At 42.5% G+C, this 25,116-nt stretch overlaps 1 protein-coding gene across 2 annotated transcripts in view; it reads left to right on the top strand.

Annotated features, from left to right (window-relative positions):
• Positions 1–9,949, top strand: part of MICALL1 (MICAL like 1) — a 90,644-nt gene extending 80,695 nt beyond the window's left edge. For both annotated transcript variants that reach the window (XM_040359549.1, XM_040359548.1), the window contains exons 15-16: positions 4,701–4,747; positions 9,256–9,949. In XM_040359549.1, coding sequence (XP_040215483.1) covers positions 4,701–4,747; positions 9,256–9,392 — 184 coding nt within the window. In that variant the 3' untranslated portion in view covers positions 9,393–9,949. The remainder of the gene's footprint in view (positions 1–4,700; positions 4,748–9,255) is intronic.
• The last annotated feature ends 15,167 nt before the right edge of the window (positions 9,950–25,116 follow it).

Here is a 25,116-nt window from a genome sequence, read left to right as displayed (position 1 = left end):
GCTATTGACTAATTGGATACCTTCCTCAACCATTGATTTTTTAAATCTGAAGTGACTGCTGCAGATCAAACAGAGGCTAGGATGGCAGCTTCCTTGGCTGTATATGATAGGAGAGTTTAGTTCTGCTTTCATGAGGTGTGTAAATGTTGCTTTATTTTGAGGTTCTTGTGGTGTTAGTAGTTTTGTTCAACATGACGTCATTGCAGATGCATAAATTATCCCTTATGCACTGCAGCGAAAAGGAGGGGTTGGGAGAGCGGGTCATATTTAGCAGAGTGGAATGGAGTAATGCAAAGCAGGGTGTTTGAAGGGAAGAGCCTGTTTAGAATGCCCCAGCTACCACTACTACATCGACTTTTTGGTGGGAGAACTGATGCATTGACGTCAGAACTGTTTCGCTATAACTGCAAAGGGGGGACAAAAAGGAGACCCTTCACACTGCTCATAGAAAGTGGGCAGCAATGACTGGTCTCTATACCACTAAAAAAGATGATACTGCTTAACATGAAAGACACCATTTTATTAGTACTATGCAGCACAATACCACCAGAGGATGACATGAAGACTTACATGAAGATAATCGCTTCCACCTTCCAGTGATGTGGCTATTACTACTTCTGGGTGCTAGGTTATGCCTCTTGATAGGCTGACAGGGGGAATGATGTCATCCTGTTTGCAAGAATCGGTCATTCTGGCACAGCTAGCGTGTGGCGGAAATGCATGCTGAGCTGTGCATGCAATAGAAGATTCTGAGCAGGCTGTTTGTTATTGCAGAAGAGATATGGCATGTCTCTTCTGCATTAAGGAGCAGGCTACTTGTTTTTTTTTTATTTTGCTGGTTAAAGTGGAACTTCACCCTAAAAGGTAAGTTTCGCTTTAACTACTCCTTTCCCCCTCCTCTCCCACTTTTGGGGGTGGGGGAGCAGGTACCTAGTTCTCCACCTAACCCCCCATAACACCACACCCCCCACCCCGCATCCTCCACGCACGCAACCTTTTAGGACACATCGCAGGTCCATTTACAAAGGGCAGCGCGACTCGCGCAGGTGCAGTGGGAAGCCGGGTGTGAAGCTGCAAGGAACCACAACTGGCTTTTTTTTAGTAAACATACTGGCGGCCAGGACCAGAAGACCTGCGAATAACCATCCTGCTTGAGGACAGAGCTGGATCCCTGGACAGGTAAGTGTCGTCTTTTTTTTTTTTTTTAACTGCTTGTGGACTACCCAATGCACATATACAGCGACGGGGCAGCCGCCCTGCTCCGCATCACATACATGTACGTGATCCAGCGTTTCATAGAGGGCATGCATGCCCGCCGCCCGATCTGTGTTGTGATTTGATTACAGCACAAATCGGTTAGCAGGTCCCAGCCGATGATTTATGGCCAGGACCTGCTAATTGGCTTAGCAAATCAAAATACAGAGCCCTGTGTTGACTAACACAGGGTTCTGTACACAGAGCAGCAATGGGGGCTGTTCTTTTCTCCCTGCAAAGTCAGCCACATCGATTAGTAAAAGCAGAACATACTGCACACATTACACATTGTTAGGCACACAGTTACCCCTTGATTGATTGTCCCTAGATGTTAACCCCTTCCCGGCCAGTGTCATTAGTACAGTGACAGTGTATAGTATTGGCACTGATCACTGTATTAGTGTCACTGGCAATGTCAGTGTCAGTGATAGATTGCCCGCAGCACTATCACAGTTCCACTCTTCTTGGTGGGGGGGCGCAAGTTCTCAAAGAAGAATATTTGCAGTGATTTGGGGTGGGATAAAAGGATGCTGTACAGTATGTGCCCCGTGGGCACTTTGGGAGGGGAGAGGATTTGACAACTTGCATGTGTCATATATATTGCATTTAGTTTCAGTACAAACCTTAGATCAGCACAGGACATGTAAAGCTGTGTCCTCCTCCTCCTCCTGTCTGTTTAGGAAAATTTCTGAGCCGAGGGGGAGGGGCTTCAGTCTGTGTGTTAGTGTGAGGCAGGAGAGGGAAAGATGCGGCTGCCATACAGAGTGATCGCAGTGCGTGGGCCCGAAGCTTCCCACACAAGCTGGGAGCAAGTCACTGGAGCCAATTGCCGGATGCGAGTACCAGCTGTGCTAGAGCTCACCCTCCTTTGTGGCCACTACATTAGGCGCCGGACTAGAAGTCTTTCCTGCCGTCTTGGGGGACTCCTTGCAGTGACGCAACGCTAGGGCCAGGTCGCAAGTGCAACTGTTGCAACCCTGGTAGTTGCGCCACTGACAAAAGTGTTCATGTGGTTCAAGGAGTGCAGTTGTCCACAGGGGATGCCTGGGACTGGTTTCTAGCAGTAACCTTTTTGGGAGAACGTGCAGATGAAATCGTTCATGTGGTGGGCACCGACACCGTCAATTAACAGACCAAGGATAGTTCCTGGCAACAGGCAGAAATGTAGTCAATAAACAGGCTAGGGTCAGTACAGACGGCTGTCATAGGCAACACTGGACTGGTGTGGCAGTGATCAGAAATGCTTTTGCTGGCTGCACCGGCTCTGGTGATGACACTGTACTGATGTGGTGAAGATCAGGGGCATTGTTGGCTGAATTAGTCTGGTGACATTGGGGCAAATCCACAAAAACGTAGCCTAACTTAACTTTTACCATTTAAGTTACACTGGCGGAAAATTTCTACCTAAGTGCCCGATCCACAAAGCACTTACCTAGAAATTTTCGGCCGTGTAACTTAAATGTCTCCGGCGCAAGGCGGTCCTCTTCTGCAGGGGGCGATGACAATTTAAATGAGGCGCGCTCCCGCGCCGGCCGTACTGCGCATGCTTGTGACGTAATTTTCCCGACGGGCAGCGCGCAAAATTACGTTACGCCGGGCTTTGTGGATTGCGACGGGACAATAAAGTTGCGCCGGGTAAAAAAAAAGTTACGCGCCGAAAAATTAAATTCAAAATTTAAAAAAAATAGCGGCGATCGAAAAAAAGGTCTGTTTTTACAAGGTGTAACTAGTTTACACTTTGCATACGTAAAATTAGGGATGCTTTTACAAACGTAAACTTAAGCAGAAAAAACAAAGCTGAAAAGCTTTGTGGATCTCCGTAAGTCCTCATTTGCATACGCAAAGCGGCATTTCGACGCAAAATGCCCCCAGCGGCTGTTGCGGTACTGCATCCTAAGATCCGACAGTGTAAGGCCCCATACACACCATAGAATCTATCCGCAGATAAATCCCATCAAATGGGTTTCTGCGGATAGATCCTATGGTGTGTACACGCCAACGGATATTTATCCGCAAATAAATCTCCCCTGGAATGGATTTCCAGCAGATAAATATTTGTCGACATGCACAGAATATCTATCTGCTGGAATCCATTCCAACGGATGGATCCGCTCGTCTGTACAGACTTACCGGATCCATCCGTCCAAAGGGATTCCCCGCACGCGCCGTAATGAATAGACGCATGCGTGGAATTCCTTATATGACAGCGTCGCGCCCGTCGCCGCGTCATAATAGCGGCGACGGCGCGACACGTCATCGGCAGAGGATTTCAGCGCGGATTTCAATGCGATGGTGTGTACACGCCATCGCATTGAAATCCTCTGAAATCTTAGAGAGGATTTATCCGCGGATACGGTCCGCTGAACCGTATCTGCGGATAAATTCTATCATGTGTATGGGGCCTAAGTCTCTTACAGATGTCGGATCTTCTGCCTATCAGTTCCAAAGATAGGCACAGGGATACGCAGGCGGAACAGCAGATCCGCCTGCGTATCCCTTTTGAGGATTTGGCCCGTTGTCCCTGGTGTGGTGGCGATAAACACCATGACTGGCTGTATTATTGGGCCTCGTTCACATGGGGTGTACCCTGTGTGAGGGCCATGTTTACCCACATGGGACTGCTCAAGTGTTCAGTGCATCCCTGTGCAGGCAGTCCCATTTATATCTGCTTGGACACAGCAGCTGCATGGACACCACCGCTGCTCAAATCCTGACATCTGCACGGTTACGTGTCACAAACGTATAATGTCTGTGTTAAGGCCTTGCACCTACACGTCAGATTTGAAGCAGGGGCTGTGTCCATACAACCACTGTGTCCCACTAGACATAGGCACGGGGTACGCATTGATATTCTCCATGTGAGTGAGACCTTTGGTGACACTGGGACTGGTGTGGTGGTGTTCAGGGAATGGCTGAATTGGAAGAGTGTGTAAATGCTCGTTTACACTTGGGAGAAGGCAGTATAACCCCCTCAACTGCTCCACATTTAACTAGGAAGGTAGGGGCTGGAAATGTACTCATGCCAGGGCAGGAATTGCACCCCCTGTACTGCTTGATGCACTTCTTGGGGCATATCCATTTAGAGCAACCCATTAAAATGAACAGGGCCTCGCTGTAACTGCCCAGAGGAGTCTCCGCTCTAAGAATACAATAGCACAGCAGGGAGGATTCCCTCATCCACCTCAAATTTGTGGATGAGGGAATACATTCAGTTTCTTTTAATCAGCCCACTGACACAAATAAACTGATGAATGTATAGCCAGCTTAAGCAGGCACAGGTGCACTGGAGCCACTTGGCCTCAGCTGTCAGGAGAGCAGGGTGTCCAATGCAGAGAACTCGGTGGAGGGACAATGTGGTGACACAGGTTATATCCAAATGCTGTCAATAATGAAAAACTTAAACATAGTCGCCTGATCCTCCATATTTACAATCTTTCCTTTTTTAGGGAAGAAGAAGAAGATAAATTAATAGCAGCTATGATCCAAAAGAAAGGTAAGAAATTAAAAATTTACGAAAAACATTTAATTAATTATTTGTAGATGTTATGCATTAGCAGACATTATTTCTAGTTCCATTTTTCCATTGGCCATTTGTTTAACATGTATAACATAAATACGTGGAACCTAAGAATTATATTTCTGTGAATTGCAAAAAGAGAAAATATTTTTTAAAATAGGATCTTTGTACTTACTGTAAAACCTATTTCTTGGAGTCCGTTAAAGCAATCAGGACTTTAGAAACAGTTGGGTTATAATGTCTCGAGATTGTGACCCTGGCAAATAAAAAAATTGTAAGCCAGCTCCTGAATACCCCTTCCTTCCACAACATACAGTGCCAAGGGAAAGGCAAAAAACACACAGGTGGGACCTGTGTTCCTATATAAAATTCAAGAAATAGATTTTAAGATCAGTATAGAAATCTTATTTTCTTTCTCATCCATTGAGGGACACAGGATTTTGGAAACCATCCAAAAGCATCTCAAAGGAAGGACTAGAAACTTAAAGAACAGGTACAAAAGAGAGGACCAACTGGTGAAGGCCAAAGCCTTGCACTCAAGGAGCAAACAGTGGGTATAAAAAAGAATCGCTACCTTGTAATGAAAACCGACACAGTTTTTGTTTTATCCAGCTGTATTTACTCAGTGCAACTGATAACATCCAAGTGAAAGATATAACACCAACATGTCAGAAAAAAATCAAAAACTGAATCGGGGAGTTGGGAAAATGAGCACCCCCAACCCCCCCCCCCCCCACCCTCCGAAAAATGACTTGTAAAAATAATCAAGTGTGGCCAATCACCTTCTCAATGTCACACAAAGCCATTTGACTTTCAAATGGAGCATTTCAGTCCCTGGTAGTGCAACTGTGGCAAACAATCAACTATGGGTGACAAGACACTGTCAAAATATCTCCAGGATTAAGTTGTGGACAGGCACAAGTCAAAATGTCAAAGGCTTTATCAATGCCTAGAAGTCTATTATTTAGAAGTGGAAGATATTTGGTACAACACAGACCCTCCCTGGATCAGGGCGTCACTCCAAACTGGATTAAAGAGCGAAGAGAAACTGGTCAGAGAGGCTACCAAGAGGCCTACAGCAACTCTGAAGTAGTTGCAGAAATTTATGACAAAGAATGGTCATCGTGTGCATGTGACAACAATATCACAATTTCTCCACAAATGTGATTTGTATGGGAGGGTTGCAAGAAAAAAAACACTGTTCAAGAAAGGCCGCATGCAGTCACAACTGAGCTTTGCTAAAACGCACATTTGAGATTGAGACCACAAGGAAACAGGTGTTATGATCAGATGAGACTAAAATTTAATTATTTGGCCTCAACACCAAATGATATGTCTGTCAGAATGTTCAGCTCACCATTAAAATAACACCATTTCTACAGTAAAGCATGGGTGTGGTAATATCCTGTTATGGGGGTGTTTCTCTGCAACAGGAACTGGAGCACCTGTCAGGATAAAAGGAAAAATGGATGGGGCAACATACCATCACATTCCTGAGGAACATCTGCTGGCCTCTGCCAGGAAGTTGTCAATGGGAAGAAGGTTTACCTTCCAGCATTACAATAACCCAAAGCACACAGAAAAATAAACGCACAGTGGTTGAAGGAGAAAAAGGCGAGTGTTCTTGCTTGGCCTAGTCAGAGCCCCGTTCACGTTTTTTAAGTTGAGTTGTGTATCACTATTTAGTGTTCAAAATAATAGCTGTCCAACATCACTAACCAGATCAATCATTGTTTTTGGTATTAATTAAGTTTCTACATGGCAAATTATTTAAAAGTTGGCGTAGTAGAGTAATATTAAACCAACAGACCCAACAGTCATGACATGCATGCTGATAAATCTGTGCAATCAAATCATTCATTGAAAGGGCATGTTCAAAATAATAGCAGTGTGGATTTAGTGAGGTAATTTAGTCTGTGAAAAAAACAATGTCAAACAGGTGGCACGAAGGCAGCAAATGTTGTAAATGCTAGGTAATAGTGCATTTCTCTCGGAAAATCTGAGAAAAATGGGTAGTTTCAGACATTGTGCAGAAGAACAGTTTACTTTGATTAAAACGTTGATTTGGAGAGGGGAAAACATATAAAGAAGTGCAGAAACTGATAGGCTGCTCAGCTAAAATGATCTCAAATGCTTTAAAATGGCAACCAAAATCATAAAGACGTGGAGGAAAACTACCATTCAAATGGATGGTGAATAGCCAAAATGGACTTGACCATAGACCAGCTCCTGGGTAATCAAAGAAAGTGTAAATTTAACTGTGAGTGCTCTAACAATTAAAAGAAGACTATGTGAAATCAAGCTATTGGCAAGAGGCCCCCGCAAAGTCCCATTGTTGAAAAAATTATATGTGCTGAAGAGGTTACAATTTACCAAAGAACACATTAGCTTGCCTAAAGAGAAATACCACAACATTTTGTGGACTGATGAAAGCAAGGTTATTCTTTTTGGGTCTAGGGACCACAGGCAGTTTGTCAGAAGACCCCCAAACACTGAATTCAAGCCACTGTACACAGTGAAGACCTTTAAGCCTGGCGGCGCAAGCATCCATGATATGGAGATGTTTCTCATACTATGGTGTTGGGCCTATTTATTGCATACCAGGGATCATGAATCAGTTTGAATGCATCAAAATACTTGAAGAGGTCATGTTGCCTTATGCTGAAGATGAAATGCCCTTGAAATCGGTGTACCAACAAGACAACAACCATAAACACACCAGTAAGCGAGCAGCATCTTGGTTCCAAACCAACAAGAGTAACATTCTCGAGTGGCCAGCCCAATCCCTGGACCTTAATCCATTAGAAAACTTGTGGGGTGACATAAACAATGCTGTTTCTGAGGTAAAACCAAGCAATGCAGAGGATTTGTGGAATGTAGGGCAATCGTCCTAGGCTGGAATACCTGTGTACAGATGCTAGACGTTGGTGGACCCCATGCAACACAGATGTCAAGCAGGTCTCAGAAACACTGGGGATTACAACTAAATAATAGTTCAGTGTTTTACAAGAAAGCTAAATCTTCAAGCATGTTTTAGTTTATACAATGTTTGAGTTTATGAAGAAAAATTAAGACACTGCTATTTTTTGGGGAAAAGCCTAATATTTATTTTTCTTCACTTTTTGTAAAGTAATAACAAATATGAAAAAATGTCTTCCTTTTTTTTATTTGGATCAGACAGTGCAATGTTCCCAATGCATTTGCGTGTATGGAAATAAAAGCTATTATAAGGATTTTAAACTTTACTCACTTTTTTAAACACACTGCTATTATTTTAAACACAACTGTGTATATATGCAGATTAACCACTTGCCCACCGCAGGACGTCATAAGACGTCCTTCACTTTGTGCGGTGATATCTGAATGATGCCTGCAGCTACAGGCATCATTCAGATATCACCGTCTTCAGCTGGCGATTCTGTGCACTATAAGAATGATCAAAGCAGCAGTTCCGCCGCTTGATCGTTGTTATAGGCAGCGGTGCTTCTCCGGGCTCTCCCGTGCCATCGGGGGCCCGGAGAGCGAATCGGCCGGCGCTCGCTGCTGAACCATAGAGATGACTGTTGACCAGACGGTTGGTCATCTCTATGACCGTCGGAGGCCCGGGAGCGACGTTATGACGTCACGCCCGGTACCCGGAAGTAAACAAAGCCGCAATCGTGGCTGTCGGTGTGAGATCGGTGAATCTTTTTTCACCGATTTCATGCTTGTAAGCCTGGAGGAGAGATGTGGGGTCTCCATAAAGAGGACCTGTCACACTGATTCCTATTACAAGGGATGTTTATAGGAATAAAAGTAATAAAAGTGTAAAAACAAAAAAAAATTAAGTAAAATAAAAATATTTTTTTTTTTTCGCAGAAGCGAACGCGCATGCAAGTCCCGCCCACATATGTAAACGCTGTTCAAACCCCACATATGAGGTATCGTCGCGTGCGTTAGAGCGTGTGCAACAATTCTAGCACTAGACCTCCTCTGTAACTCGAAAATAGTAACTTGTAAAAAAAATTAAAGCGTCGCCTATGGAGATTTTGAAGTACCGAAGTTTGGCACCATTCCAGGAGTGTGCGCAATTTTAAAGCGTGACATGTTGGGTATCTATTTACTCGGCGTAACATCATCTTTCACATTATACAAAACAATTGGGCTAACTTTACTGTTTTGTTATTTTTTAATTCATGAAACCGTTTTTTTTTCTCCAAAAAAGGTGTTTGAAAAATTATTGCGCAAATACCGTGCGAGAAAAAAAGTTGCAATGACTGCCATTTTATTCCCTAGGATGTCTGCTAAAAAAAAATATATAATGTTTGGGGGTTCTGATTAATTTTCTAGCAAAAAAATTGTGATTTTTACATGAAGGAGAGAAGTGCCAGAATAGGCCCGGTGGGCAAGTGGTTAAAGTACATGTGTACTTAGATTGTACCTAACTTTGTTCTATTTCGGGCTTTCCGTTATCTGTATCTCATTGCTCGTTTTGGTTCTTTCAGATTTTCATGCAGATCCTCAAAAGAAGAAGAAAGGAAAACTCAAACCTTTGAAAGTTCTTAAATTGCTTTCCCCTAAAGACCCAAAGCATAAGAGCCCAAAGGACAAAAAAGATAAAGGAGACGGGGCTAAGAGGTAGATCAGAAATGATGAGGAAGGGAATAAACAAACCACATCTTTGCCGTGCCTTCCCTTCCACTTGAGACTAAGCTGTCAATCTCCCTATCAAATCACGGAGACTCCAGATATGATATGAACTACAGTCCATAATAGTGGGAGATGAATAAGGTTCTAATTTTGCTGACTAAATATGCACCCAGGTAATCTCATTAATATGTCTTATGTGAAATGCAGGTGGTTTTATGACTCCAAGTCATTTAGTTAGTAAATAAGTAACAGCTTCATTCGGTTTACTAGACCAACAAATAAGCATTACCTGAAATGTAATGTCCTTGGGTCAGCAGAGCTGTTCTTGTTTTGGACAGCCTTTTAATTTCTCTCACGTATAGCGTAGCTGTCGCTCATGATGCTAGAAATTTAATGTAAAGCACTACTATAGCACTCACTGCAATCGATTCTTCTTCCTTTACAATACATTTCTGGTTCATTTTAGGCTTTTACAGCATTCTATTCCTGAACCCAAATAAGTTCTGCTTGGTAAGATTTTTGTTGCATTATTAAAATTGCATTTCTGCAGATTCGCAAACACTTTTTTCAGCATGGGATATCTGTCCAAATTTTTCAATATTGGAGGTTATGGTGTCTGTTTACAAATGTTTTTACACAGATTTCACACCGGATTCACACATTTTCCATATTAAAAATGTGTAAATCTTGGGTGAAGGTAGTGTGACTCTCTTAGGGGGGAAAACATTTGTAAGTAGACACCATGGGGCAGATCCACGTACATCAGCGCTTCTCTCCGCCCGGCATAGTGTATCTCAGAAACACTACGCCGCCGTAACTTACTTTTTTTTGTATCCTCAAAGATTTCCCGCCGCAAGTTACGGCGGCGTAGTGTAACTTAGGCGGCGTAAGGGCGCGCAATTCAAATGTATGTGATGGGGGCGTGTTTTATGTTAATACGTCGTGACCCGACGTAAGTGACGTTTTTTTTAACGGCGCATGAGCCGTCCGTGGGGGTATCCCAGTGCACATGCTCAAAATTAAAACGGAACAAGCCAATGCTTACGACCGTGACGTCATTCTACGCAAATCCCTATTCGCGAACGACTTGCGCAAACGACGTTACATTTTCAAAATTCGACGCGGTAACGACGACCATACTTAACATTGAGTACGCCTCATATAAGCAGGAGTAACTATACGCCGGAAAAAGCCAAACGCAAACGACGTAAAAAAAATGCGCCGGACGTACGTTCGTGGATCGCGGTATCTAGCTAATTTGCATACTCGACGTGGCATTCGACAGAAACGCCACATAGAGGCCGGCGGAACAATGCACCTACGATCCGACGGCGTACTAAGACGTACGCCTGTCGGATCGATCCCAGATACAGTCGTATCTTGTTTTGTAGATACAAAACAAAGATATGACGCAGGAACTTTAAAATTACGTGGCGTATCAATAGATACGCCGGCGTAATTCGTTCGTGGATCTGGCCCCATGTGTCCCAGCATCTTAGCATTTGCCTAAAATGACTAGCTGCAGTCCAAAGTTGACTAAATGATATTGCAGCAAGTTGAAAAGCTGAGATTGTGATTAGGATATTAGCCATCAACTAGGAAACAGTAGGAAATAAGCTACACATTTTATAGCAATCAGTCATCCTCCTGGCTGGCGGTGTTTTTCACATCCATGCATTGTCATCCAAACATGTCTGAAAGTCCGATATTAAACGGAGTGTGTTTGTTAACTTGTTTGTAGCAATGTAAAGGGCCCGCAAAACTAGATCACAAACTCCCCTATGCAAACGTAGACATGATCGCATCGATAGGTCTACGTGAAAGAAATTTCAAGGCTTGTCAGAGTAGATGTTTGAGATGAAGTATTAATTTGGAGAACTCTGTTTTTCCAATATGCAACTGACATTTTGTTCAGAAATCACATTAAAGTACCCCGAAGGCCAGTGGCAGACTATGTGTAGTTGGTCACCAGACTGTTTTCTGTTCATGGATTTTCATGCTGAATAATTCCGCTCTATGACTGTGGTTAATATCTGAAAATATCACATCAATCCCTGAAAGATTTTGATTAGATGTACATAATGTCATGTGCAGTAAATTTATTTAACTGGTTTTCTCTATCTGGAGAGAAACTACAAGCCACATATAGAAACAAGCTACTATTTAATTGCCTTTAATAATTTAGTTGTATCTTAACATTCCTCCATTTCTTGTCAGTGTCCATCAGATATAGATTATATTGCACATGCTTTAGCCTTTTGCAGGCATGGCAACGCTAATTAGCTATGGATTAATTCAGTTCTGTATTTTGTCTTTTGTCACTTGAAGCTGCCTTTAAAAGTTAGATAACCATATATAAAGTATTAGTCCAGCCAATCTGGTCCCTTCTTCCTATCTGGTGAATCAGTGACAGCAAGTGAGGGGAAAGCACTCTCTAATCTTATGCCTGGTGAGCAGTAAAACCCAGATAGGTGTTCTAATCCTTATTCCCTTTACCCAAAACTAACAAGTTGCCTGAAAAAATTTGACTAGTTGGGAGCTTCTTGCTACTAGTGGCTTGGCTGCAAACAAATGACATATGCTTATTTTAAAGGTGCTGCCAGATGGTATTTAAAGAAGCCCTAATTGGCAGACTAGGGGAGAGTTAAGTAAACAGTGGACCATTTTCCTGGCTTCTGTATTTATTTACACTTTTGAATCAGAACTCCTGTGATAATGATCTGGTCAGTTAAGTAGCAGAGGGGGTTGTTAATCAGTTTCAGCTGCTTTGCTGTTAATTGAAATTACCAACAGGTGCACTAGATGGGCAACAATGAGACAACCTCCAAAACAGGAATGTTTTTTTCAGGTGGAGGTGTCTGATTTTTTTCCCCCTAGTCATCTTTTCTGACTGTTTTTCACTAGTTTTGCATTTGGGTAGGGTCAGTGTCACTACTGGTAGCACAAGGCGATACTTGGACCCAATAAAGGTTGCACAGGCAGTCCAACTCCTCCGGGATGACACATCAATACGTGTCATTGCCAGAAGGTTTGCCGTGTTTCCCAGCACAGTCTCAAGAGCATGGAGGAGATTCCAGGAGACAGGCAATTACTCAGGATGAGCACTGCCAGGGCCCTACAAAATGACCTCCAGCAGGCCACTGGTGTAAATGTCTCTGACCAAACAATCAGAAACAATGACCCTTGAGATCAACTAATCTTTGTGGTGACACAAAGTTTTGAGGTGAGAAATGGAGGAGGTGCCAGAGAGCAAAATTCCAGTGTGTATCCCTGTGATACTACCTCCTGCACCCAAGCTTTGGAAATGCAAGTTAACAAAGCATCTACAAAGATTAGCAGCCTCCCACATTAGAAGTGGGGACACACCTTCAAGCTGAGGAAGGCTTGGCAGATTTTGAGTGGCGGACATTGTGGGTGGACTGGAAATCGGGCTTGAAGGGTCTTGACAAAGAAGCAGAGAAAGGAAATAAAGTTATGGAAGAAAAAGAACACTTGTTCTATGGGGTAGAATAATTGAAGCTAGTGACATGGTAGACAATAATAATTTCATGCAGAGTAATAGCTACATGTTGAAGTATATCAGAACAATTCTGCGTTCAAAGTGGACATAGAAACCACATCTAATAACGGATCCACAAAGGGAACCTGACCAAACCATAGAAGCCAAGGATGTCGGTGTCAGATTTGGCTGAAGAGGGGGAAATTGACATTAGCAAACCATGTGTCAGAGGTGGTCCGCAGCAGACAGCTAAATAAGGTAATAAGGAGCCCACTTTCACAAGAGCCAAGTGCCACGACATCCTGTGGTTCACTTGCATGTGCAAAGTGAACCTGCGTTCTGTTTGTCAAAAATAGAAGAGAAAGACAAACAAAAGGCTAAGGGTTAACCCAATTCTCTAACTGTCCAAATATACTACAGTATCAAAAGCAACAAGTAGGCCTGTAATAGAACTCCTGCCAGTACTGGGCCACCTAAAAAAAAATACTTGGCAGATACAGATAAATGCTGGGAAAGAATCCACTGATCCATCAGGGAAAAGCACTATGTTCAGAACATTTGTCAACATCTGCATCATGGTCGATCCAGGGTAGGCAACCTTTCAGAGGTTGAGATCTACCTGGACAACATAGAGGAAATCAAAATTTCCCCCCAGCCTCCTCTATTAAAAAGAGAGCAGCAGAGACTGGGGGAAGCATCGGCACAACCCTGATCGTGATCACCCTGTCGGATTCCCGCGATCGACAGGTTGCCCTGGGGGTAGATTGTGCTGCTTGGTAACAACTTCACCTAAAAGCCACTGCAGCTTTTACAGTAAGTCAGAGGGAGCTTTAAAACTAGACTACCCAAGTACAAACTGACTGTGGTCTATAAGTGTGGTCTGCATTGGCATGAGGCCTCTGCTTTTACAAGCCCAGAGAAGCTTTGCTTGAACATGTGGTGGTTATGCAGTACCAATCTGTCTGGGGAAAAAAAGGTCTTGGGTCACAGGATACTCCAAATCCTTTATTTCAATGCAGAATAACATCCATTACCTAAAGATCTTACTGTAGAAAGTACCATGTACTAAGCCTCCGTTCTTAAAACAGCATTAACCTGCTAGGAACTCCCAACAATGAGGTGCAGAGGCTGGGAGACTGACACTGCCTCAGCTGTTAACTCCATAGGGAATTGTCTGACCTAAATAGCAGAGTCCTATGTGAACTGGGGAAAGACTGGGTAGTCGCCCACTGCAGGGAGAACACCAGCATAGATAGTAAACTGGGAATTTGTATTGTTTGACTAACTGGATAACTATCCAGGATTTCCATGGGCAGCTGTAGAAATGTCATGACTGTCGCAGAGAGAACTACATGATAAACTAGGAGAATCTGTGGCTTTTCCAGGATTTAATGTACCTGGCATGAGTCTACAAGTGCTCTTTGGCTGACTGGAGAGGCTTCCACGATTTAACCTATCCAACATGAATCTGCTAGATGGAAATGCAGAGCTGAAGAAGATGCAACCACTCAAGAAAAAAAGCTGTGGCATGATGGTTATGGGTGGGGTTATCCTGTGTCCATTTCTGTGGATGGCAGTATAATGTGTGTGTCCCTAAATGGATGGGGAAAACAAATTCTTCCCCTTAGAGTCCATTGAGGGACACAGGTTCTCCCCTCTGTGCTTGTGATCATGATCTTGGTTCTGTTTGCTACAAACTGACAGTATACTGTATGAGGTTCCGTGTCGCTCCATAAACGTCAAGAAAATGATTTCATGGCAAGTACATGAATTCTATTATTTCTTATGAACCGGCATGTGACAAGCTAAAAGTCATTTCTTTGTGGCCTTATTACTCTAGATGTGTGTTTTTTTTTTATTTCTTATTGTTATGTGATTTTTTTAACCATTTGTTTTACTATAATATCAAACAAGAATACTTGTTAACTTGTGGGGTGAACAAAGATAATATTTACATAGGGTCTTTGTTACAGAAAAACACGGAAATGTGAATGGATTTTATGAGTGCTGTTCCCTGTGTGTGCCTGATCCCAGCGTTTACCAGCTGTAAGTTTTGGTAAAACGGTCCACTTCCTGGACCCTTAGCCATTTCTGCATCTCTCTTGGTGACAGGAAATTCAGTTCACCATTATATAAGGCTATCGCCTAATAAAAAAGATTTAGACACAATCTACAGGGCCGGTAAGTGGTTTATCGAGGACTTGCAGGTTGGAAGATCTCCATTACAAAGGTTAGGTTAGAGCTACACGGGTGATTTTTTATTTATTTATTTTTAATTATGCTCCGGAAATCACCAGAGATTAATTGCAAAGAGTTATTGTCTGTCACTCAAAATATGAAAACAACTTCCTGTGGCATATGTTACAAAAGTAGCATCATTTAGTTAACAGTCCCAAAGAGTTTGAGAACTATGCAATCATGCAAGATTAAAGTGGTTCTAAAGGTTTTATTTTACTTTAAGCAGCCCCTTAATGCTTACCTAAGCGCCATCTCGATACAGAGATTTGCACGAGAGCCTCTGCTATCTGGGAACTCTCCCTCCTCATTGGCTTAGACAGCAGCAGGCGCCATTGGCTCTTGCTGCTGCCAATCAAAGTCAGTAAGCCAATGAGGAGAGGGAAGGGGCAGGGCCGAGCTACGGTTCCATGTTGAATGGAACACAGAGCAGCAACTCGGATGCTATGGTGGCACTCGGCAGGAGAGAGGGACCAGGAGTACCGCCGAGGGACCCAAGAAGAAGAGGAGGATCAGGACTGCTCTGTGCAAAATCGCTGCATAGAGCAGGTAAATATAACATGTTTGTTTAGAAAAAAAAAAATGGCCTTTAATGTCACTTTAATTGCTGCTCCACACTATTCATGTAGGTTACACAATAGTAAGCATTTTGTTCCACCTGTTAAATGATCAGTCTTCAGTGCCTATAAAAGGAAGACAAGGCCACAGGAAATCACCTTTCTTCCCCTGATCTGTTGATTCTCAACATTTTAAGAATCTAGACGTCTTTTGGATGGTGGTTTATCACTACAAAAATGATGCAGGCCCATTTGTGATTTTGTTGGAGCTTTGGTGGAACACATTTTAACTTCTTTTTCCTACATTACCTTTTTTTCTCATAAACGTTTTATTGACGATTTAGACCATTAGCAAAGAAAGAAAAAAAAATAACATATATATATTTTTTTAAGCATTCAGCAGAAAGCCTTTGTACATATTTTTAACCACTTCACCCCGAAAGAATTTACCCCCTTCCTAACCAGAGCACTTTTTGCTATACGGCACTGCGTTGCTTTAATTGACAATTGCGCAGTCGTGCGACATTGCACCCAAACAAAATTGATGTCCTTTTTTCTCCACAAATTTTGGTGGTATTGGATCTTTTATTTTTTATTTTTTTGCGCTATAAACAAAAAAAGAGCAAACATTTTGGGAAAAAAAGCAATATTTTTTACTATAATAAATATCCCCCAAAAATATATAAAATAAACAAATTTCTTTCTTAGTTTAGGCCGATATGAATTCTACACATTTTTGGTAAAAAAAAATCCCAAATGGCGTATAATGATTGGTTAAAAAAAAAAATGTTTTATTAGTAATGGTGGCGATCTGTGATTTTTATCGTAACTGCGACATTATGGCGGACACATCGGACACTATTTTGGGACCATTGGCATTTTATACAGCGATCAGTGCTATAAAAATGCACTAATTACTGTGTAAATGACATGACAGGGAAAGGGGTTAAACACTAGGGGGCGATGAAGGGGTTATATATTGACCTCTGTATTTTAGTCCGCAACTCTGTCACTGGACTATTCATGTCAACATAAAACTTTCCAGAAAGTTTTAAAGGCTCAGTTTATCTTTGGGACCATGTCTCATGTTACACACATATTTAGGGTGCAACTTAAAACACTGGTCACATGGATCTCAATAAGCCCCCACCCTCAAACCACTCCAACCTACCTGAATCACAGGGTGCTTCGCCCTGAAATATCCTGTTGACTTTTGAATTTAGCACGGAAGTGCTTGGCTCTATCCACACAGCCATGTCATCTATTCACAGATCCATTTACAGGGCACAAGTGCAAGGAAATCACCAAACTTCTGGTTCATTTATGAATTCCTTCAGTCCCATAACAGAAGGGGTATGTACCTCTGTATGGACATGAGGTTGGAATGTAAATTATGCAGGAGCAGGGCATTGCACCCATTATGCAATGATTGCATTGCCATGTCCTGCAGGCTTCAGTGCAAAAATGTAATAAATGCAAACTTTTCGTTTTATTAAAGTTGGTGCATTTGTTAAATCTTTGGTGGGTGGGCTGTGCCTTTAATGTATTTTGTGCATGTTTAACCGTAAAAAAAACTTTATGTAGCCATCCAAAAGTCCTGAGACTGCTGCTGGGCACTGCCATCTTGGAAGAGGTGTCACTTAGGCGATATTCCTTGGTAGTCCCCTTGCTTTTTCCCTGTCGGCTACATAAGCCCCCATTCACACCTAGGCGTTTTGTCGCCTGTAGTGTGACGCCGCTGCCGCCCCGAGACGCCAGAGGGATGATTTAACATTGCCCTCTATTGAGATGGTTCACATCTCCACGCCGAACGCCTGCCGCCTGAAAAAAAGTTCCGGACCTTTTTTTCAGGCGGCTTTCGGCGTTCGGCATAGGAGATGGGAACCATCTCCATAGGGGGACAATCTAGGGGCACATCTAGGCGGACAATCGCGGCGTTTTGTCACCGCAAATCGCGGTACAAAACGCCGCTATTTGTCGCCGCAATTCGCTGGACAAAACGCCGCGATTCTGTCTGCCTAGATGTGAATGCAGCCTAAAGGTTATGTAGGGAGCTGAAGGGAGGAGCAAAGATACTGAACCAGCACAGAGAGTAATTAGATGCTCCCTGAAGAGAAGACTATTATGTGCAAGAAAGGGGGGACGTTTCTAGGGAATTTACTTTTCCTGGAGTGGTTACATTTTCGATTCTCAAAGGCGTATAGCAGCTGAATAAAAAATGTATTCTTGGAAAGGAAAAACTCTGCAAATTGGCATTCAAAATAGTTCGATTTTCTGCGGTTTGACTTGTAAAAAGTCGGCAACAAAGTGACAACGTTTTAAGTTATTCCTGCTGCTTTGGTAGCAGACCCTTCCTCCTGCATTCATCTTAATAGCGGGCACATTTCCAATTTCCACAGAAGTTCAATGTACCAGGGAATACAGGGGAACATAACTTGCTGCTGAAGTCCTGGAGAAATCTAAAAAGCTGTCCCTTAAAAACTGCACCTTTTTTTATAAAGAGCAAAGATTGTGAATTTGAAGATACTTTGATACATAGTGCCAACGCATGTGTTGTCATACGTCTGTTACATTCTTATATCATTGAGCTGGCTGCCATGGACAGCAAAGGTTTAGTGTCATTGGTATACCAAGTGCAAGTCACACTTCTGTAAATTTGGCTTTGTAAGTCACTTTGTAAGAGCTAAAGATGCTTAAATTGGAGAAGCTAATGTCATTTGTATTGTCTACCCTTGTCAGTATCTTGTGATACCACAGTACCAGCCTGGCACTTACCAAGGTTACGCTGTTCTTGCTCTGTAGCTGCCTATTTGTGTGTATTTTTATAATAATTAAATTATTGCACTGTTTGGAAAGAAACTTCTGTATTAAAATAAATCAACATTATATCGATTTTTTGCTTGTGTATATTGTTAATGCCGAGGCAATGCTAATGTTTCACATAGGCTTTTTATAGCAAAAAATAAAGGTGATGTTTTTAAAAATCGGGATTAGGGAAAACATTTTTTTGCTTTTATTTTTCTTCATTACAGAAAAGCAGCTGGAACCTGATGTGGTGTCAAGGCAACACTGTCAGACTAATTTGGTAAGGTAGCGCAGACAGCAGCAATCGCATGCAAAATGCTGTAACCCATAGAATCCATATTCCTGGTAGCAACATTTAAATCGGAGAGCCATTAATATTGGTTGCTATGGGCTACTGCTCTTTGCTTTAATAATGAAGACTAATGATATTTGTATTAATAAATGTTGCATTACAGGGAATAAGAATTGTGTACAGCAGATAGTGTCATATATGAAACAGCTCTGAGGCTGGGTTTACACTAAACACAGATGCGGCTTAAAGCAGGGGTCAGGTGCGTTCCTGTTCTCCGTTTCAGGGACAAATCGGGCCCAAACTTTTGCCTGATTTCAGACCTGAAACTGAGCCAAAGACGCACAGGACCCCTGTGCAATCTGCTACGCAGATGTGTGAACCGGCTCCATTGAGAGCCAGTCACAATCTTCTGTCATGCGACTTGGGAAACCCGAATCCAATTCAAACTAGTGTGAACCCAGCTTCAGAGTAATCTTTTTAAAACACAACTTTATAAAAAAAAACAATCAGTTCCCAGCCCTCAGTCTGTGTTGAGTGAAAGTCCACAAATTAAATCCTTGGTACTTGGCTCTATAGGACAAATTCCAAGAAGAGTCCACAGGTGATAAAAGTAACTGTGGAGTGGACTGAGTAGCTCTAGGATACATGAAGTGGAAGTAGTCGAAAATCCACACCTCCTGGGAACATCAGTGAAGGATCCATAATGGCATATAGAAGAAAACAGAAGAACCAGAGGGCAGGAATAATAAAACATTGTAACATTTATTGGTAAGCAATATGCACACTGGCATAAAAAAAGATGTGCAGCTTAAACGCATAGTGAGAGATGTTGTACAGAATTGGATGGAAAACGGGCAGATGCTGGTATACACAAATAGCCGAACACAATGGAGCTAGACTTGCTAGAGACAACTAACAAAGGGGGCAAAGCCCCTGAAATGTGTAGTGACGGCCACCCTCTGATCCTGGAGCCTGCCGTGAACATGGAGGACACCGCTGTCTTCAGTTGTCTCTGGCAGGTCCGGCTCTGTTGTGTTCGGCTGCCATTTCTGTATACCAACAGTTGCCTATTTTCCATCTAATTCTGTATGTAGCAGTGGGTTGCTACATGTTTCAGCATCCGCACATTTCACCCTGCTGCCAGCTATCCATTAGACATACTCCTTTAGTCAATGAACAGTCTCTTGCTTGTTTTTATTAGGGGATTGAACTTGGTTGGGGAAAAGGGACATGGGATGCCCATAGGTTAAATTAGTACTTTGAAGAATATAGTAACTGTCACACTTCTCAGAAGAACAAGATAGCTGACCCTAAACTTGACAGATTTTAACCTCAGAACACTTCTTCCTCCAGCACACTACTTTACTGCCCAAGTCTAGTAATCCTGTCACGCCAACATCATCTTAAAGCGGAGTTCCGGCCACAATTTCACTTTTTATATATAAATACCCCTGTAATACACAAGCTTAATGTATTCTAGTAAAGTTAGTCTGTAAACGAAGGTCCGTTTTGTTAGGTTGTTACAGCATTTAGACACTTTATAAAATAGAAATTGACTGGGGCCAACTTAGGTGTGGGCATCATGAAACCAGACTGTATGGCCCCGTACACACGGCCGAGAAACTCGACGTGCCAAACACGTCGAGTTCCTCGTCGAGTTCTGGGATGAAGCCGCCGAGGAGCTCGTGGGGCCGCCTTCTCCCATAGAACAACGAGAAAATAGAGAACATGTTCTCTATTTTCTCGACGAGTTCCTCGGCGGCTCCATCGAGCCAAAAGTGTACAGACGACAGAGTTTCTCGGCAGAATCAGGGTTTTGACCGAGTTTCTCTGTGAATTCTGCCGAGAAACTCTGTCGTGTGTACGAGGCCTATGACTTCCTGGATTTCAGCCTTGCAGATCTCGCACATGCTCAGTGCTGCACAAGCAGTGTAATAGGTTTCAGATCAGGTTTCAGCACCTGTGCTGTCCAAGTCACATAATTCTTCGAGACTGGGGAGTGCACAGACTCCTGGAAAGTTACACCCACTACATTCCCAGGAGTCTGTGCGGTGTAGGTTAGGAAGCTTAAGCACCTAGGTGCAGGAAGTGGTAAGATTAACTATTCTGCCTAGCAACAACACTTTGAAGGCATCTAAAAAAAAAAAAAATTCTTAAAGGACTAATGACATTTTTTTAAAACTACTGATGTAATGTTATATTTATGGGTGGAACTCCACTTTAATGTGCATAGACACATAGGATAACATTGAGCTGCTTCTACGGGCAGAACACAAAACTCCTGTAGTAGCGATTTTTTTTTTTTTTTAGGCCAGTGTGCATGGAGCCTAAGGTATCGGCTTCCTAGATTTATAAGGCTGCCACCTGGTCTTTTGTTCACACATTTGGTAAGTTTTATTATGTGGATGTTCAGAAGCCTCTTCTGATTCCAGTTTCTGGCATAAGGTGCTTCAGGCTATTGGCATTTGTTTAATGTGTTGCCTACCTCTCCATTGCTTTTGGAGATCCCATGGTCAGGCATTATGCCCTGTATTGCACAATTAAGAAAAGAGAATGTTTTTGACTTTACTGTAAAATCTTTTTCTTGGAGTACATTACAGAACACAGGTCCCTCTCCTTTGTTCCTTATGATGCACTCCTTATTGCTTACTACCAAACTGAGGCTGACTGGGAGCTGCAGGGGTTATTCAAGAGCTGTCCTTACAGCTTTGTTTGCAAATATCCAATCACCTAAAGGTAGCTGCACGATCCATGGTCCAAGACTAGCGCCAGCCATACATGGATTCAAATTCTGCCAGTTCAGCAGAGGCTGGCTGAATCTCGATCCCTGTATGGGCAGGCTGATTGTACCCAAATCGATCGACTTGGGTACAACCAGCCTGTCGGATCGATCTACCCACGTCCCGTGCTAGCGGAATACAATAGAGCTGCCGGGAGCCATTTCCCCATCAACACTGAAAGTGTTGATGGGGGAATAGAGTAATTTTCTTTGCTTTCACCTGTGGTGGCAGGAAAGAAAAACAAGTAATCTATGGCCTATGTCCTGTAATATACTCGGAAAAAAATCATTTTACAGTTAATCAAAAATCCTATTTTTTAGGGCCTACTGTATTAGCTTTTACCATGACATCTTGCAGTCTATATACTATGGACTAAAAGTATATGTAAACCTAAACATTAAAATGTCATACACAATGGGTACAGAAAAGAATCTCCCCCTTTAAAATAATCACATTTTGTTGCTTTGCTGCCTGAAATATAGACAGGGACAGTTTTGTTTATCCAGCTGCAACTTAAAACATCCCAATTAAAGAGATAATGTAACACCAAAATGTCAGAAAAAATGAAAATAAAAAAACACAATCACTGAGTTGGAAAAAGGATCACCCGCTTGTGTCAGTGTTTTGTTGAACCACCTTCCCTTAGTCTGTTGGGATATGTCTCTGCTAACTTTGCACATGAAGACTTTACAATATTTGTGCACTCTTCTTTGCAGAACGGCACAAGATTAGTTAAATTTGATGGTGACCGTTTGTGGACTGCAGTCTACAAGTCATTCCACAGATTTTCAATGGGGTTTAAGTCTGGGCTCTGACTAGGCCATGCAAGGATATGCACCTTTTTCTCCTTCAACCATTGTGTGGTAATTTTTGCTACACAGTGGTTGAAGGATGAAAAGGTAAATGTGTGCTTTGGGTCATTGTCATGTTGTAAGTTAAACCTTCTTCCCATTGACAACTTTCTGGCAGAGGGCAGCAGATTTTTCTCATTAATTTGACGGTATATTGCCCCATCCATTTTTCCTTCTATCCTGACATGTGCTCCAGTCCTTGCTGCAGAGAAACACCCCCATAACAGGATATTACCACCTCCATGCTTTACTGTAGGAATTGTGTTATTTGGGTGGTGAGCTGTATTGGATTTCTGACAGATTGTTTGGTGTTTAAGCCAAATAATAAAACTTTAGTCTCATCTAAGCATAACTTGTGGCCTCAGAATCTTCAAGGTGCATTTTGGCAAAGTTCAGTTGGGACTGCATGTGTCCTTTCTCAAGGAGTGGCGTTTTTCTTGCAACCCTCCCATACAAGCCACATTTGTGATATTGTTGTCACATGCACACAATGACCACACTTTGTCAGAAATTCTTGCAACTGTTTCAGAGTTGCTGTAGGCCTTTTGGTGGCCTCTCTGACCAGTTTTCTTTTGGCTCTTTTATCCAGTTTGGAGCGACGTCCTGATCCAGGAAGGGTCTGTGTTGTACCAATTACCTTCCAATTCTTAAAGAGTTCACCCGAATTTTTTTTTTTTTAACATTAGATTGAGGCTAATTTTACTAAGCAGAATCGGGTGTTTTTTTTTTTAAATGAATGTAGTACTTACCGTTTTAGAAATCGATGTTCTCTGTGGCTTCCGGGTATGATCTTCGGGACTGGGCGTTCCTATTTGATTGACAGCCTTCCGACGGTCGCATACAGCGCGTCACCAGTTGCCGAAAGAAGCCGAACGTCGGTGCGGCTCTATACGGCGCCTGCGAACCGACATTCGGCTACTTTCGGGAACTCGTGACGCGCTGTATGCGACCGTCGGAAGGCTATCAATCAAATAGGAACGCCCAGTCCCGCAGCCCATACCCCGAAGTGGCGGGAGAACATCGATCTCTAAAACGGTAAGTACTGCATTCATTTAAAAAAAAACACCCGATTCTGCTTAGTAAAATTAGCCTCAATCTAATGTTAAAAACCTGATGAAGTCTGCAAAAGACCTGAGACTGGGACGGAGATTTGTCTTCCAACAAGACAATGATCCAAAACATAAAGCAAAATCTACAATGGAATGGTTCACAAATAAACATATCCAGGTGTTAGAATGGCCAAGTCAAAGTCCAGACCTGAATCCAATCGAGAATCTGTGGAAAGAACTGAAAACTGCTGTTCACAAACGCTCTCCATCCAACCTCACTGAGCTCGAGCTGTTTTGCAAGGAGGAATGGGCAAAAATTTCAGTCTCCCGATGTGCAAAACTGATAGAGACATAACCCAAGCGACTTACAGCGGTAATCGCAGCAAAAGGCGGCGCTACAAAGTATTAACTTAAGGGGACTGAATAATTTTGCACGCCCAATTTTTCAGTTTTTTATTTGTTAAAAAAGTTTGAAATATCCAATAAATTTCGTTCCACTTCATGATTGTGTCCCACTTGTTGATTCTTCAAAAAAAATTACAGTTTTATATCTTTGTTTGAATCCTGAAATGTGGCAAAAGGTCGCAAAGTTCAAGGGGGCCGAATACTTTCGCAAGGCACTGTACCTTCAATGTCATTAGCAAGGCTTAATTAGTATGGGGGATGTGGGGGGCTTCTTATTTTCTGTCCAATATACCTGAAACTATCCATAACTAAGAAACCAGGAGGATTTTGGAAACAAGGCTTATGGAAATTGAGAGGAACAACTTTTATTTCACTGACATTTTCTGCAAAAAGCAATAAATGGAACACAAAATAAAACTACAAGACAACAAAACAATGATTGTTGTGAGGCAAATTGAGTGTAGTGCACCTACTTTAACTGCCGCGTCCCAAAAGAATAATCCATTTAAAATGAATATTTTCGTGCAGAAAACAAGAGAAAATTGAATTGCTTCCACATTGCAAGGAAGCCCCAAAAAAAAGCAAGTTTCTAATCCAAAACCATAACTTGATGGCATTGACTTCAATAGCAAGGAGGGGCTGATTACAAAGCAACACATGGAAACAATTAAATGTTATTTCTAAACTACAAGTCTCTATTCCAGGGTTTCTCATCTGTGGTTCTGCCACTGGAGGTGGCAAAGCAGCTGGAAGAGAAATTACAGCACAGGCAGTGTATGTGTATGCAGCGAGCTGCAGAAATAGAAATTGATAGTACAGACAGGGGCCCGGATTCAGATAGAATTGTCTATCGGCGGGCGTAACGTATCGCAGATACGGTACGCCGCCATAACTTAGGGCGCAAGTTCCGTATGCAGAAAGAACTTGTGCCCTTAGTTACGGTGGCGTAACATATGTGTGTCGGCGTAAGCCCGCCTAATTCAAATGGGGATGATGTGGGCGTGTTTTATTCAAATTCACTGTGACCCCACGTATTTGACGTATTTTACGAACGGCGAATGCGCCATTCGTAAAAAAAAATCCCAGTGCGCATGCTCGAAATTACGCTGCAAGTCGTCATTGCTTTAGACGTGAACGTAACTTACGTACAGCCCTTTTCGCGAACGACTTACGCAAACGACGTAAAATTTTCAAAACTCGACGCAGGAACGACGTCCATACTTATAATTGGCTATGCCTCATA

This window comes from Rana temporaria, chromosome 7, assembly GCF_905171775.1.
Source record: "Rana temporaria chromosome 7, aRanTem1.1, whole genome shotgun sequence".
Lineage (NCBI taxonomy): Eukaryota > Metazoa > Chordata > Amphibia > Anura > Ranidae > Rana > Rana temporaria.
Note: the sequence above shows the minus strand (reverse complement) of the source record. Positions and strands in the feature narration are given on the sequence as shown.